This window comes from Podarcis liolepis, assembly GCF_965112155.1.
Source record: "Podarcis liolepis genome assembly, chromosome: 1".
Lineage (NCBI taxonomy): Eukaryota > Metazoa > Chordata > Lepidosauria > Squamata > Lacertidae > Podarcis > Podarcis liolepis.
Genome location: NC_139554.1, coordinates 74812696 through 74829770, shown reverse-complemented (window position 1 = coordinate 74829770; position 17075 = coordinate 74812696). Strand labels below are relative to the sequence as shown.

The window sequence follows — 17075 nt, the reverse complement described above, 5'->3', positions numbered from 1 at the left end:
AGGGAGGGACAAATAAATCTTTATGGTTTCAATTTATTATGTTTGGGGCCAACAAAGAATAAATATGCTCAGTGTGACACAAAGGAGCATGTTATATCATTATTTTGTTCCAGCTGGGTACATTTGCCGCTTACGTTGCCAGAGACATGTATGGATTGCAATTGCCACCTGCCACTACTATCAAGTGTGTCAATAAATGCTGCAATAACTAGGAGAAGATCTTGATTCCTTCTGCTACTAACCTCTTTGTAAGTCAAGTGTAGCTCAGCATTATGCCACTCTATCTTGTTCCTACCCCTGGTACTACTTCTTTGCTATCCCTGCAGGGTTTATTGTCCACAAATGGATTTGTGAGATGATATTAAAAACAGGCTCTTCCTCTTATTTGTGGAACAAGCATGCAAAGACTTTCTGTTTCTGGATCTCAGGCAGTGACGTCTGCCATCATATAGAGAGCAGTATCTTGGATACCCAAAATGAGCAGTGGTCCACCAATCGCAATTGGCTCTGTGGAGGAGTAGACCCTTCATAAATGACTGGGGCTGCTCGGCTGTTTGATTTATTCAAGCAGCTCCAACAGGAGCTGCAAACTGGCAAGTTTTTAGCAACAAGGAAGCAAAAATAAAAACCAGTTCATCAGTCTCGGACACTCCTGCTTTTAAAGCTAGGTAAGTGCCATTATGTATATTTTCTTTTAGCCATTCTCAGCTGGAGTCCTGAAGAAGAATGAGGAAACTGATCTGTATCATTGTAATGCTGCCTCCTACTTGTTTAGCCGATCTTGAAATATGGCCAAGGATCAAACTGAATGTTTTTGCTTGGCCACCAAACTGAACTGCAGGATTCCTGTGTATTTTAGAGCATAATCCTGTACTCAGAAGTATTCCCAGGTCAGTGGGACTGCAGCATAAGGCTAGTAGCTGAATTAAGCCTACAAATCTATACACACACTTAGAGACCTTGAACTCAGCAAGGCTTCCTTTTGATGCAAAACAGCGGTAACAGAGACTATTTACCATGAAGGACAGTTATCTGTGTAAAATAAATGTGGTACCAAATAAATCATTCTAAAAATACATTTCCCTGCAACTCAGAAAGCATACTTTTACATTTATAGGTAATGAATGCACATATTTTATGTAATGAATGCACATATTTTATAACACAATAAGACAGAATAACATTCAGAATTTCCACATGGAGAAAGTTGTAAGATTGAGCTTTCAAATGTGATTGCAATCTTTTGTTGCTCGGATTGATACCATGGCCGAATATGCCTTGATAAAAAAAATGGCATGCTCTTTATTTGCAATCTGTATATGTAGGGAGAAACAAGATCCATCATATAGTAAACAGCCCTACTAAATAGCCCATTTGGCTATTTAACCATGCTATATGGATACCCAAGCTTTTCACTCAACTAGTGAAAATCAGTAAAACATTAACGATTTTGTTGCAATTATATGTACTGTAAGTAAGAGTATCTGGCCCCGATACTTTAATTACCTGCAATACACAGAACTAGGAAACATCACCAGCAACTGGGTTGTCAGAATGGCTATAACGCTGTTATCTTTCCACCAAAGAATCCTTAAGGCTAGTACTGTAGTATCTTAAAGACTAACAAATTTGCTCTGGAAAAAGTTTTCATGGACCAGCTGCATAAATATTATTCTCAACTGGTGAGAATAGCATCAGATGCACGACATGTTATTCTCCGTTGGCAAATGTGTGCGTGCTCACACACAGCATATATGTGTGAAAAAATGGAGATAGAGTCAAATGGCAATGAGATGCAAAAATTACAGGATGAAAATACAATTAAAGTTTAAATACATGTGCAATAAGCACAGTGACTATTCACAGGAGCCATAATTAGTGAGGGGGTGGAAATCCCCATCCCCATCCCCACAAAGGCAGTACTGTCAATCTTAGTCGAACACCCATCTGCTCTCAGGAGATTGATACAGCAGCATTTTTTTTCCATCACCTCAGAGTTACAAGAGACAAACCAATAAGATCCACCCACAGGACGCTTTGCAAATGCACAGTGTGTTCTTTGGATTTATTTAAATACGAGCGATCTGACAGATGATTCCGAGATGATCTCAACCCCCCCCCCCCATTCCCCCAACTACAGCCTTGTCTCTGAGCAAGAGAAAAGATCTGCCTGCCAAGCACTTCGTGGCACGCGCTGAAAGCGAAACAGACGCGGGCCACCACCACGGGGGCGGGCCAAGTTCGCCGCCCACCGCGGGCAGGCGAGGGGCGTTCCTGGGAAGGCGGAGGCGCCCCGCTTGCGCCTCGCAGACTACATTTCCCATCCTGCCCTTGCACGGTCCTCGCGGCCCCCCTTCTTTCCCTCGCCAAGAGATGGCTTGGAAGCGCCGAGAGTCCGGCGTGGATTTCGGGGCGCGGAGCTCCTTCCTGGCAGGTGCAGCGCAGGGCGATCCTCGAGGGCTGCGTCTGGAAGCGCAGCCAGAACTTTAGTCCGAAGTTCTGCTGCAGAGCGCGGCGCCACTTCCCGTCGAGGCGGAGAAAGGAAGCTGCGAGCCCCGGCTCCGCGTATGTGGGGCTGCCCGACGGGCGGGGAGGGGCGCGCTGGGGACCCGGCGGGCAAAACTTGTAGCGTGGCCTCTGCCACGGAAGTGGGCTATGGGGTCAGGGAGGGGGAGCTGGCCGCCCCAGGAGACCCCGGACTCTTTTATTGCTGGTTTTGCTTTGTTTGTTTTACGTCTGATGTCTCAGAATAGTTTATATCTTTCTCTTTCCTTTCCCTTGGTGAGCTTTATTGTGTGCGCTCGTAAACTTCCTCCTTTGTGGTGCTCTGGGAAAGGACTGGGGCACCAACGTTGCCATTTTTCCTATAAGACCCCAGTGCCTCTGAATACCAGTCGCTGGGGGTGAATTGGGGGCGGGGGACAATCGTGGTAGCCAGGGTACTATTGCCCTCATATCCTGCCTCCCAGGAGGTATCTGGTTGGCCACTGTGGCCAATAGGAAGCTGGAGGAGATTGGTCCTTGGTCTGGTCTATTAGGGCTCTTTTTATGCTCTTGTCTTCTGGATGAGACCAAGATGTGGGTAGCCCATCCCCAAGGGTCAAGTGGGGTGGTCTCAAGCAAGCGGTGACCTTTCGTCCTTCTGCTCCTGCATGTGTGCCAATATCAAGTAATCGGAGATTGCCTCCGAATGTGTTCCGGTTTGTGTGGGAATGTGTAAACATCATTTACAACGCAGTGCCAGTTTGCGCATTTGATGTGGGGTGATTAATCTCAATGTGGAACATTTATAACATCATGCCGGATGGTGGTTAAATATACAAGACAGAGAAGCCGACATTGTGTAATGAAAGCTGGAGCATAGGGGGCAGGGGAGATAACTCGGGAAAGAAGACATTATATTGATTCTGGATCATTGAATGATATTCTCTTGCCCGCCTACACAACATCCACTTCTGTGCTATCAAGAGTTCCTCTTTCTAATGCTTTGGAGCAACATGTTTTCAGGCTGGCTCTTAGAAGGCAGCTACAGCTGCACCCTGAACTGATGGGGACTCTCCACAGCCAGAGGTACAGCTTTGTCTACAAATGATGTTAGGGATTAAAATTATTAAAATTATGGAATAATTATTCAAGAACTCCAAAGGAGCTACAGCTCACAAACAACTTCGTCGTTTTCCATGGATGAGACCTTCCTCTTGCAAGCTACTTGCAATAATCAGACAGCTCCCCTGAATATTTCAATTATGCCACAGTTTCCCTTCATTGTGACTTTCCCCAGGCATAAGGTATATAATGCTTTCTCGTGCCTATACGATTTTACTGCTCATACAGTATATGGATATATACTTTGGCATGTTTTCACAACATGAGGAACTTTAGAACTCTAACAAGCAACTTGCTGCTTTCTTCATTTCAGTTGGGGACCAACCTGTTTATGGTTTCTACTTGAATTCTTATTCTGAATCTGCAACCTGATTTTTTTTTTAAAGTTCTACAAGTTCAGCAGTGAGTTTCAAATACAGTGGTACCACAAGTTACGAACTTAATTTGTTCCGGAGGTCCGTTCTTAACCTGAAACTGTTCTTAACTAGAGGTGTGCTTTTGCTAATGGGGCCTCTTGCTGCCGCTGCGCCTCTGGCACACGATTTCTGTTCTCATCCTGGGGCAAAGTTGTCAACTCGTGGTAACTCTTCCAGGTTAGTGGAGTTTGTAACCTGAAGCATTTGTAACCTGAGGTGTTCGTAACTCAAGGTACCACTGTAATCGATTACTTACTCTCTTCTAATTTTGGTAAGAATAACAATTTGGTCCAGTTTTCTATTCAGATTTGATTTGACACCTCTGGAGCATGCAAGCTTGCTTCTGTTCAGCATGCGCACTTGAACGGTTTCATTACCACCCTTCAAAGGATTTTGCATATGAACGTGCCATTCTACCTTTTGGTCTTCTCCCAGTAGGCTAGATCATCTATGCCCTGCTGTAAATCTGAGCTGTCCTGCTGCGGGTTTAGAGTCTAGAGCCCATCTGTTCTTCCATATTTCAGATTTGGATGCCATGGAGTCAACGGCAGGCATAATGATGAACAAAGGACCAGATTCTAGGAAAAGTGGGATTACGGGTAAGTAAGAGAATTGAGACAGACCCAGTTCTAAAGGTTCCCTCAAAGGGCTTCTATTGCACAAAGGCATGATGAAACACACCAGCACATCCAGTCTGCATCCTATTGTTCAGATAACTTGCCTAGATCTGTGGCAATAGCTTGTTTCCCTGTGTGAGTCCATTTCTTGTTCTCCCTTTCTCTGTCCCTGCCCCATGGAGGGCCATGGACACGTGGGTCTTCAGGATGAAGCCTTCTAATACTAAGTAAGGTCACTGGTCCACAGAGCCAAGAGGAAGGCCGTAACGCATTGACATGCAAAGATTCAATCCCTGGCATCTCTAGGTCGGATGGAGAATGACATTTGTCTGGAATCTGGAAGAGGTACTGCCAGTCAGTGGAGACAGTTTCAACCAATGGTCTGACTCCATAGAAATCAGCTTCATATGTCTCATGTGTAGCTCACTGTTTTCTCCTATGAATGGCAGTGGCTCTCTAGAGCAGTGTTTCCCAACCACTGTTCCGCGGCACACTAGTGTGCCGCGAGATGTTGCCTGGTGTGCCGCAGGAAAAATTAAAAAATTCGAAAGATTTTTTTTTAAAAAAAGTCAAATTTTCGATTGGGGCGCCGTCACTAGATGACCCCTGGGGTTCCCTCCCTCCCTCCCGCTCTGCGCCTCCCTCCTCCTCCTCCGGGGAGGCCCTTCCTGGCTCTCGGCCAAGGCTTGGCGGCTGCCACTCACTCACTCGCTCGCCCACCCGTCCCTCCATCCCTGCACCCGGCCTCTCCCCCTCCGTCCCCGGCGCGGGGGCTGCCAGGATCCATAGTCCCCTCGCCCTTGGGCTCCGCGCCCGCGCGGGGTGCGCGAACTACGTTTCCCAGCGTGGCCTGGCGGGCCGGGCGTTTTGTTTGAAGCGCTCTTCTCCCGGCCATGGAATGAGCGCAGCGGCGGCGGCCGGGCAGGCAGGGGCTCTTCCGCGCAGACCCCGCGCAGCCTGCCTGCGCCCCCGCGGAGATCGGGCGGCAGGATGGAGCCCGGGGATCCCCGCGGAGGCGGAGCGGCGGAGGCGGAGGCTGCCCCCCAGGTAGGGCTGCGTCGGGGGGGGGGTTATTTTTGCAATGCTGCATCCGCGCCGGAGGGGACGCATCGGACCGCGGGGAGACCCCTTGGCGGGTGTGCAAGGCAATGCATGCGTGCAGGCGTTGCATGGAGTGCAGTGCAATGCAATGGCAACGCGGCGCCCTGCATGCATGCATGCAACTTCCACCGGCGCTCCGGACTTGGCAGGTGAGGGGGGTCCCCAGTGGGTGGCAGAGAGAGCCGGGAGGGCGAAGGGGAGCCGGGGGGGAGCAGCACTGCTCCCCGAGCCGAGCCCGGGGGGAAACTTCGGCGTCATTGCGTCGGGTGTTGGAAGCGGAGGCTGGCGGGGGCCCCTCACCTGCAAAACCTGGTCGCCTCTCATATATTTCGTGCATTGCATTCATCGCCCGCTTTCTCCTCCAAGGAGCTCCCAGGGGCGCGCGTGGTTCTCCCCGTGTTATCCTCGCAACAACAGCCCTGCGAGGTGGGTCAGGCGAGTGGCCCAAGGGAGCACCCAGGGATTGTCCTGGCCAGGTGGAGTGATTTGAACCCTGCTCTCTGCCCGGTCTTCGTCCTCATTTAGCCCCCACATGTGCATGACTGTGCATGACTGAGGTTTCCCCCCCTCGTCTTGGCTATGGTGTGAGTCTGTGCTGTTAATTAATGGGGTTCTGCCTTCGGAGAAGATGAGCCAGCCCTCAAGGAGGTGATTATATAATTTGCTAGCAATTCATGTCCCTCCTGGTGTGACGCTGCGCGCTGACGTCACGGGGCTGTAATGGTGGTGTGCCTCGAGATTTTTTTCATGAAACAAGTGTGCCTTTGCCCAAAAAAGGTTGGGAAACACTGCTCTAGAGTCTCAGGTGGAGGTCTTCCTTGGGCTGAGATCCTACCAAGGATTGAATCTGGAGCCTTCTTCTCTGAGTTCATTGGATGCTTCCCACATCATGCCCCACTTGTAGACTTCCTGGAAGCATCTCACTGACCTCTGTTGTTGTGTGTGCCCTGGATAGGGAACCTGTGCCCCTCCTTGTGTTGTTGGACTCCAGTTCCCATCAACCTCAGCCTTTTGGCCAATAGTCAGGGATGATAGGAGCTGCCATCCAGTTTGTAGAACCAAAGCTTCCACATCTTTGTAGCATCATTATATGCCTGTCCATGGTACTGGGGAGTTGTTCGGACTATGAACCTTGACTCTTGCTCTAAATGTTTTGAGTTGATCCTCTGTGGTTGATTCAATGCATAAGTGTGATTTTAGGCAATCTCTGTTCATGTCAACATGGAAAGTCTTGTGCTTATTTTATCGACCCTCTTACAGAGGCTCTGCCTTGTGCAAAGTATTCCATTCCATTTCATTTATTGAATTTATATACCACCCTATACCCGGAGGTCTCAGGGCGGTTCACACAAAAAGATCACAATATATAAAATAAAAATAAAAACAATAATCCAGTAACACACCCCCCCCAAAAAAAGAGAGCCACATTTTAAATGGTATAGGATGTTGATTCGGTCAGCCAAAGGTTTGGTTAAAAAGAAACTTTTTTGCCTGGCACCTAAAGGTGTATAATGAAGGCGCCAGGCGAACTTTCCTGGAGAGGGCATTCCACAGATGGGGAGCCACTGCAGAGAAGGCCCGTTCTCGTGTTGCCACCATCCGGACCTCTCAAGGAGGAGACACCTGAAGGAGTGTCTCACAGTGCAGTCTCTGGAATACCTTCCCTGGTGCAACATCCCAAGTGTTTTGCTGCATTAATGCAACACCGTGGCCACTACATTGCTGTGGCGAAATGTCTCTTGCACAGCAGACATAGGACTCATTTGCAAAGCTCTTAGATTTTTTAGGTGCTTCAATATGTGCTAAATGGTAATAGTATTCTCAACCATAAGCATTGCAGTGGATTGGGGGGGGGGTGGCAGCTTGCATGTTGCATGCATCAGCTTTAACATGTGCTTTTATTTTTGCTTTTGATGTTATCTGATAAGCCATTCCTTGCTAACATGCATTTCTCTCTCAATTTCCAGGCTTGCTTACAAAGCACCTTTGGAAGGCCTTGCGCCTGTCTTCCCCCGTGGCACTTTCCCAACACTGTACAGGTAGGTGAAGCATGCTGCGCATTCCAATATACGATCTGTTTTTGTATTCTGCGCCTGTGGACCGAATACTGAAACTGCATCTGGACGGTAAGAAAGAATTGGAACATTTATACTTTGCATGAATGAGACAGGTTGGGCAAATATACTTTTTCAGGGTACAGAATTTGTTCACAACTCTTAGTGCAGAATCCAATGAATAGGGCAAAAGTAGCTATTGGAGATGCTGGCCACACAGCAAAACATGGGATTCTTACTGGGAGGAAAGATGGTAGCCTGTGCATGTTCAGCAGCTAGAATTTGTTGTTATGGGTTGAATCCCCTTGTGGCTTTCTCCTTGGGCTTTTGATTCAGCAGACTAGTGAAAGGTGAAGGTGATTTTTGTGGATTCCCCATTTCTAACCCCTGCCACCTTCCATGTTGTTCTGGAGGGTCCAGATTTTTCAAGGACTGCAGGAAGGATTGGTGAGAATTGCTTCTTTCCCACCTTCTCTTAGTCGAAGCGTCTGCTGGATCAAAAGCCTTTCTGCAAGCAGTGGAAGAACAGAATTGGACTCAACCCTATTTAGTTCATTTATTTCCTGCTTTTCTGCAACAGATCTCACTCAAAGTAGCAATCTTATAATATAAGTGCTGCTTTACCTGGAATAATCTCTGTTGTATAAGCATGTAGAAAAGAGCATCTTCCAAATTAACAACAAATTGCTTGATCTGAAGCACAGAATACGTAGCCTAACTGTGCCTGTTTGGCTGTGGATTTTTGTAACTGGATTGCAATGGATTAGCAGCCTAGCAGGATGGATTTGTGCTACTGGGAAAAGCTTTGGGTGCTGCAGGAGTTGCTTTGGTATAAGCCATTTTGTCCTCCGTCACAGCTACGCTCATTTGTAGGATCAAGGTATTCTCGGGCTTTCAGTATGAACAGATACTGCTATTTACTAATTAATTTTAATGTATAAACAAGTTAAGGCCTAGAGCCTCTAATAACTGTCACCCATGTTAACAACACACAGTGGTGGTTCTTAACTGCATGCTCTTTGCTGAAGGCACAGGCAATGTGCATTTAAACCAGCCTTGCAAATAAGCCCACGAAAGTTACTAGCCTGCAAGCAAACCTACCAGCTTGCAGGGGATGACAAAGAGCTCAGTCTCTCCTATGGCAGCTTGCTGCTCTTCTATGCTGGGTACAGAGGAGGGGAGCTTCCCTCTTCTTCCAGCAGCCAGCTTGGGTTCTGTTCTGGTTGTAGTGGAGCAATGGAGCGCTCCATCTTTCTGCTAGCTTGCTTTCTCACCTGAATGGAATTCCTGATCACCTATGACTGCCAGGCTAGTGCTTAAATATCAGGCTGATTCAAAACACACAGGGTTGATAATCCTACTCAGAATGGGCCCATTGAAATTAATGGACATGGCTCACTAAAATCCATTAAGTTCAGCGGCTGTACTGTAAATAGAACATACAAAGGATACAGCTCACACATTTTAAGGAGTAGATGAATCATTTTAATTTGTTTTCCTTAGTGGTCTATTAGCATATTTTACGTTTATACACTGAGACAGAGGGAATGCTTATAGAAACGGATGTGACAGCTATCTTCCAGTGAAAGACTCTGCTTAAAGCCGTGTGTGTGCTCATGGCAAAATATAATCTAAAAGCAATGGCAGTGGGAGTTGCGTGAAAGGAATTGCCTCTTCCCAGAGGCACAATTCATTAGCATTCATGATACGTTGTAGATCTGTGCAAAGGGGAGCTATTTCATGAGCATCTGTTCTTGGGGGGAACCATCCTGTTCTTGCAGGTTCTTGCCCAGACTTGATAATGAGCAGGAATGAAGTGCCGGAACAAAAGATAGTCCACAGAGAAGCTTCATCAAGGCCTCGGTCACCCATGAAGACTCACCAGACACTCTGCTTATCCCTCTCATCAGACAATGCCAGGCAATACAGTGGCTTGGTCTCTCTGGAGAACCTTGATACTCAGGTGAGTGATGATCTAAGAGACATTTGTTGGGGAATACACAGTTTGTTGTCTGTCATGTGGCTGCATCAGTTTGTGAATCTAGTAGCAGGAACTTAACTGATACCTTTCTCCTTTTTTTCAAATAGATGAAACAAGCCCACAGTGGTGGGGCAGCCAGCAGCACTGGTTCCCTGGAACGGGCATCCTTGTTTTGTGCCTCTGTACCCAGTTCCTCATCCAAATCCATCCCCTCCAAGCCAACGGGATCTCCATCCAAGCCCAAGTCTTCCAACTTGTTGTTTTCTCCGTTGTTGCCAAAAGGCAATCCGTCATCTGTTTCTAGCTCCAAGAAGCGCCGCAATGGGAGTCTCAAATCCGGGGAGGCCAGTGATCCAAAGCCAAGGGAGCTGCAGGCGGGCTTTGGTCTCTTGGAACCGGTCATCGCCAGGGTAACGGACTTCATCTACGTGGGGAACCTCCGTGCGGCTTACAGTGGGCAGGCGCTGTGCAAGAACCAGATTGACAGCATCATTGATGTGAGCAGCTTGCCTAGCGACTGCAGGCTGAGCTTCATCCCTTGCACCTGCAGCCGAGGGCCCCAGCATAGCTGGTCCCGCCTGAAGGTGCACGTCCAGGGGCCTTTGGAGGAGGAGCGTCTTTCTCTGCAGCAGCCGTGCTTCTGGGACATCAACCGGTGCCTTGAGGCCTCGCTGGAGAAAAGGAAGCGGGTTCTGATTCACTGCAGGGATGGCTACTCCCTGGCTCCTACCTGCGTCATCCAGTACCTGATGGTCAAGCACCACATGAGGCTGCTGGCTGCTTATGAGTTTGTCAGAGCAAGGTACCCAGTGAACATCCAGGAGTGTCACCAAGACCTGCTGGTGGACCTAGAGAGGTCTCTGTGGCCTGGAGAGGTGGACATGGAGTGCTCTAAACAAGCCATGTCGAGGAAGATGGCATGGACATAGGGTCAAGCTAGATGGCAGCAGTTTCATCTCACACATGTAGGAAGGTAGGGAGGAATGTGGTTCATGGTGACTGAAGCTTCTCCCCTTGCCTGTCCCTTCTCTCCCAGCACCTTCCCAGTATCTAGGAGAGGGAGCAGGTCTTGCATTGTACACACTCTCTTCACCCCCCTCCTTTTTCCACAGCAGGGATGGCTCAACTTTTTTCGCTGCATTTGCTCTTGGCTAGCCTTCTCCAAAGTGGGCATGATCATCCTGGGCCCACTGTTTCTTACCCTTTCTCAGTTCTTTCACACCTTTTCTTCCACGTACACAGCCACGCACACACTACACATCCCCGTCACAGGGCTGAACTTCCCTGGGGAGATTTAAATCTCTCCACCACGTCCAGTGCTGCAGTGTTGAGGGCTATTGCTGTCTCTCCTAAAAAGGGCCCAACCTCTGAAGACCATAGGCAGCGGTGTCCCCCCGCCCCTTGCAGCATTGCACTGGGGGAGGAAAGCAACCACGTGAAAGGGCTTGGCAGGCCTGATTTGGCCCATGGGTTTACCACCCTTATTCTACAGCAAGTTCCTGGTTTCAGCACATGGAACTGCAGCAGCCATGCCTACTTTGGATCTTAGGATACAGTAAATAACCAAATACCGCAAGAAAGCATGCGAGCGCTCAAAGCCAGTCAGAAGGCCTAAGGATGCCATTACAATGTTTCTGTTATGAAGAAGCTGCCTTATATTGAGCTGCCTTAAACCATCCTTCCCCAGTAGATCCTTTTGCAGCCCATCTAACTCCTTCATTGGAAGATGCCAAGGACTAAGTTTATGTATGCAAGTATCTGCTTTGTCACTGAGCTGTGGACCAGGGCTATGTTTACTCTGCTCGAAAAATACTTTGCAGGGTGTGTGTGTGTGTGTGTCTTTTTTAAACTTGATTTGGCCAGTAATGAGAAGAACAAGGAACTATTCAGGGGACTGAAAATATTCAGAGGACTGTCACCACTGGAAATCTTAGTTTGGAATTCTTCTGCTTTCTGAAGTTGACCAGAGCATTGCCCAGACACATTCAAGCAAATACTGGTAATCACCATAAGACTAAAAAAAATGCTTTTTTAAAAAGTGAAAACTGAGTTTCCTAGGAAACGAAATTATGCATCTAGTACCACAATCTGTGGTTTGGGAGGGGTTTTTTTTTAATGCTCCTGTGAAATTACAGTTTGCATACATCCCTGATCCTTGCTTTTGTGCTGAGATACGCCAACAAGCTCTTTAAATTACCCAATTTGATGAGGTAAATGGCTCTCCACAGCAGCTATGCCTATTTCCATAACTCTGTAAATGTGATAATTCAGCCCTTTCTTAGCAGAGCCACCGTAGGCCTCTTTTATTGTCAGGGAAATTATAACACTGGAGCAGAACGTTCAAAGTGGAGATTGTCTTGACAGCACTTTCCAGCTCCTACAAGATGAGAGCTTGTAACATTTGCATAAAAGACTCTTAAATCAGGGATGGATGCGGCATTAGAGAGCAGGTGGGTTGTCAGCAGTGGACTTTAAATCTGGTGCTTAAAATCCTAGATTCTGTGATTGGAATAAAGTAGGTATTTATTCTTTTTTTCATATATTCTGGTTGTATTTTTTTTCTTGTTCTTTCAGATTTTGTACTGTGGTTGCAGATTTTGAACATTTTTATGCAGAACACTGGCTGGTTTCATCCCTAGCAAACTGAAGCAGATGGGCAGTGGGGGATGTCTGTATAGATTGGGGTGGTTGGGATGTGAGCTGGCCCTTGTTCCTTGTCTGTTGCACCTGTAAAATGCTATGAATGCTTTGACTCTATCAGTCAGTACCCTTGGGGAATTCTAACGCAACAAGCACAACAGGCAGCAAGAAAACTTGGGAGTTCCTATGGTTCCTCCAACTCTGTTTCAGCATCCTGAGCAGCAGTGAAAACAGAATCCTTCCTTTGCTCTACCTTCCCCACTCTGAGCATTACCCAGGTCACATGCACCCCCTTTTAAAAATCCAATACAAAATGTGGCTCAGAACATTATGGTAGTTTTGCACCTCCCCTCCAGGTAGCTTGGCCAATATTCAAGGTGCTGGAGGAGCAAACCAGCCCTCCTGTGCTCTACCTCTCATTTAAATCAGAACCAGTGAAGGTGGTGAATGTCCTGTGTGAGTGTCTGGAGGCTGTAGGAGGATGGATGGCAGCTAATGGATTGAAGTTGAATCCTGACAAGACAGAAATATTGTTTCTGGCAGACAGGGTAGGCAGGTGTGGGGGACTCCCTGGTCCTGAATGGGTTAACTGTGCCCCTGAAGGACCAGGTGCACAGCCTGGGACTCATTTTGGACTCAAAGCTGTCCATGGATGCACAGGTCAATTCTGTGTTCAGGGCAGCTGTTTACCAGCTCCACCTGGTATGCCAGCTGACAATCTACCTGCGTGCACACTGTCTCACCAGAGTGGTACATGCACTGGTTATCTCCTGTTTGGACAACTGCAATGTAGTCTGTGTGGAGATACCTTTGAAGGTTACTCAGAAACTACAATTATGTAATCCAGAATGCGGAGGCTAGACTGGTGACTGGGAGCAGCCACCGAGACCATAAAATACCGGGTCCTGAAAGACATACAATGGCTCCCAGTACGTTTCTGAGCACAATTCAAAGTGTTGGTGCTGACCTTTAAATCCCTAAATGACCTCAGCCCAGTATACCTGAAGGAGCATCTCCACCCCCATCGTTCAGTCTGGACACTGAAGTCCAGCGCTGAGGGCCTCTGGCGCTTCCCTCCCTGTGAGAAGTAAAGCTACAGGGAACCAGGCAGAGGGCCTTCTTGGTAGTGGAACCTGCCCTGTGGAATAAGTAGTTCTATAACATTTATATAATCTGAATGCAGCCCTGTATAGGGAAGCTTTTTAAGGTTTAATATCTTACTGCGTTTTTATATATGCTGGAAGCCGCCTAGAGTGGCTGGGGCAACCCAGCCAGATGGGCAGGGTACAAACAAACAAACAAATAAACAAACAAATAATAATAAATAAGAAATGACAGTTCTACCAGTTTGTAGTTCAAAGCAGTCCAGCATGCTGCAAACTTATCCCAGTGATAAAATTGACACTTGAATACTTAATCCTTTATAAAGCGTTCTGATTGAAGTTTGGCTTCAAATGTGTCATATGTGAGTAGCGTTTCTATAATATAAGAAATTATGTTAAATAAAGAACATTGTGACCCTATGTAGACCTGGCATTAATAGAGGTGTATTTAAGAGGTGTTTGATTGAGACTACCCAACTGAAAAGTATAGGCAGAGAAGTATAGGCATATCCTTGATGCACATACAGTCTGACTCAGAAAACACGCAGGGGCTGCCAACATTCAGGAATCAAGAGCCCTATGCATTTTGAGCTCTTCGGTAGGGTCAGGAGATTTATAGCCTTTTTTCTTATTCTAACTGACTGTATATGATACTGATCTTTGTGTAAAGTCCTGTTAGCATTCTTTCTCTCTACAAAGACAGCTCTTTCAGTTTTCTGGGTTTTTGTGCTACCCAGAAGTTTCATAAATGATTCTATGAAATTAAAAGTGTCTTACACTCTAGGTATTGCAGCCCCAGACCTACTGCAATAAGTCAGTTGTTCGGTTCAGCCCTGTCCTGTTGCTTTCAGCAAGGCTTTGATGCAATGGACTTGCTGCATTTTACCTTTTGAATGTTGCTTTGGCTGTGCTTCTACCAGCAGGTGGCAGAAGGAAGCTGTATTCTGAAGCAAGACGGGCAATATGAAAGCTGGACACTTGAGGTTAATAAAATGAAGTCCGATTCCACCTTGATCGTGCCCATGTGATACACGCTTTTCTCACCAGGCTATGCCAGAGCGCATTCATTACTAAGACGAGTTGTTCTCCCTTCTCTGGCACTGCAATCTCTCTGTGACAGTGCAGGCAGCCCTTTCCTGAGTTGCCCAGGTGCCAGAACAGGAGTGCTTTCTGACTGTTTGCAGCTAGCAGGGTGGTTACTGATTAACAGGGAGGCTTGAGATGGCATTGCGTTTGCTTTTATAATCTAGCTGAATCAGAGCGGACATTTTATGCCAGAATCAAATTTGAAAGTGGACTTTTAGCAGCCTGGATTCAAAACATGAAGTTGAATTTCAGGCTCCTGATTTATTCCAGAGTTCTGTGCAGGACTGGCTATCTTGTGGCCCTCAAAATGTTGGACTACAACTCCCATTAGCCCCGCTAGGTAGGGATGATGGGAGTTGTAGTTCAGCAACATCTGGGAGGCTCAAAGGTCTGCCCTCCCCCACTCTGTAGCAGGGAGTGCCTTCTATCAGTGTGCCCCAAACAGCTGGTCTACAATCCCCATCATCTCTGACCACTGGTCCTTCTAGCTAAGGATGATGAGAGTTGTAGTCCAAAAGCACTCTGTACTCTACTCCGGGTTTGTGTAGGGTTTACTCCTTAGCCTTTTCTTCTCCCAAAGATATCCACAAGGCAGCAGAGGCTTAGAATAAGAGTTTTCCTTCTAGATGGGTTCCCTTCACAGGTTGATGAGCCCCGTCTGCCCCTCACTTCCCTCATGGAGAAACTGCCTTCTGCACTTGGGGTTATTTCTATATAAATTGCCCTGATAAATGTCACATTTATACAGTGGTACCTCGGGTTACATACGCTTCAGGTTACATACGCTTCAGGTTACAGACACTGCTAACCCACAAATATTACCTTGGGTTAAGAACTTTGCTTCAGGATGAGAACAGAAATTGTGCTCTGGCGGCGCGGCAGCAGCAGGAGGCCCCATTAGCTAAAGTGGTGCTTCAGGTTAAGAACAGTTTCGGGTTATGAACGGACCTCCGGCACGAAATAAGTACTTAACCTGAGGTACCACTGTAATTAACAGCAAATTATCTTCCTGTGTAATGTCTAGATAATGCAACCACCCCAGTTTTTGTACATAATTATCTCTATGATCAATACATGGCAAACCCATTGCTTGCATTTAGAAATAGCATGTATTTTGGGGCTCTTGTACTTATTTCTGTCTGTCCAAGGTAGCCCAAGAGGACCCTGTGGGAAGAGAGGCTATCATACCAAAAAGGCAGGTTTGGTCTTCTTCTTCTTCTTCTTCTTCATCTTCATCAACATCATATTAGCCATTCAGCACCTTTAAGGATCAGCATTCCAGTGCTATACTAGCCCTGCTTGCTGCTGTCAGGGGGATGAGATTTGCTGGAAGCTGTGAGGAGAATTTATACTGCAGTATTGCCTTGGGTGCTGTAATCCTTCTTTAGTATCTCTTTGAACTTAAGATCTGTACCTGCACAGCGTGTCAAACGTGGATGTATTGAGTCTGCGGGAAGCATTGAAAAAGGAGAGGAGGAGCAGGAGGGAAGAGAACATCCGAAATCCACCAAACTACTGAGAAGCCTTAAAATCCATCTTCCTTGGATATAAACTTGAAAAGCCAGTTTTCATGGACCATGCAGCTTAAAGCTTCAGCTGATGAATGTGATTATTTCCTCGGTATTGACTTCTTAAATGATACCCAATGAGAGTCTGTGGTACAGTGGGAAAGTGGTGGATTTGGGCTGTAGGATGCTGGCCCTTCTCTTAGCCGGTGGCCCTCCAGCTGCTTTTGGACTACAACTCCCATCATCCCTAGCTAACAGGACCAGTGGTCAGGGATGATGGGAATTGTAGTCCCCAAACAGCTGGAGGGCCAAGTCTGGCCTCCACTGTCTTAGACAGAGTGGGGTGGCCATGGTGGCAACAGATTTGGGGGCAACAAATAGGGAGTTGTGGTGAGGCTCTGTGTGCTGCCTGCTTCCCTCAGGTGTGGTGGAGTTTGATGGCCCAGTGCAATTTCTGAAGTAAAATTCAACTGTAAGTTCAGTCAGCTTCTGCATGTGAAATGGGGCCAGTAGGGAGGAACCTTGCTTCATGCTGCAAAATGTATTGGACTAGCCCTTATGTAAAAAGTTTGCTTCAAATTCCTGCTTAGTTGAGAAATTTGCTGAGTAGCCTCAGGCAATTTGTTCAGTTGCACAGTGGCAACGAAACTGAGCTTTGAATCAGAACCTTTTTTATGTATGCAACAACAGCAGCAAGAATACTCATCGCAAAGTACTGGAAGATACAAGATTTACCCACCCTGGAAGAATGGCAGATGCAAGTAATAGACTACATGGAATTGGCAGAAATGACTGGCAGAATTCGAGACCTGGGAGAAGAGTCAGTGGAAGAGGACTGGAAGAAGTTTAAAGACTATTTGCAAAAACATTGTAAAATATCGGAGTGTTAAAATGTTAAAATGCTGGGTTAAAATGATGCAGGATATCAAGACAATGTGGCATTAGTGACATAGGTAAAAGGAG

The 17075-nt window shown here is 46.9% G+C and overlaps 1 protein-coding gene across 1 annotated transcript; it reads left to right on the top strand.

The window, feature by feature from the left end:
• Positions 1-532: 532 nt before the first annotated feature.
• On the top strand, positions 533-12310 carry LOC310686148 (uncharacterized protein; the record flags this gene model as incomplete). Its single annotated transcript, XM_083459361.1, has 6 exons — positions 533-593; positions 2141-2434; positions 4547-4621; positions 7708-7779; positions 9576-9757; positions 9883-12310. The coding sequence occupies 6 exons, from the start codon at positions 533-535 to the stop codon at positions 10702-10704; spliced, it is 1506 nt and encodes a 501-aa protein (XP_083315487.1). The 3' UTR covers positions 10705-12310.
• Positions 12311-17075: the final 4765 nt, after the last annotated feature.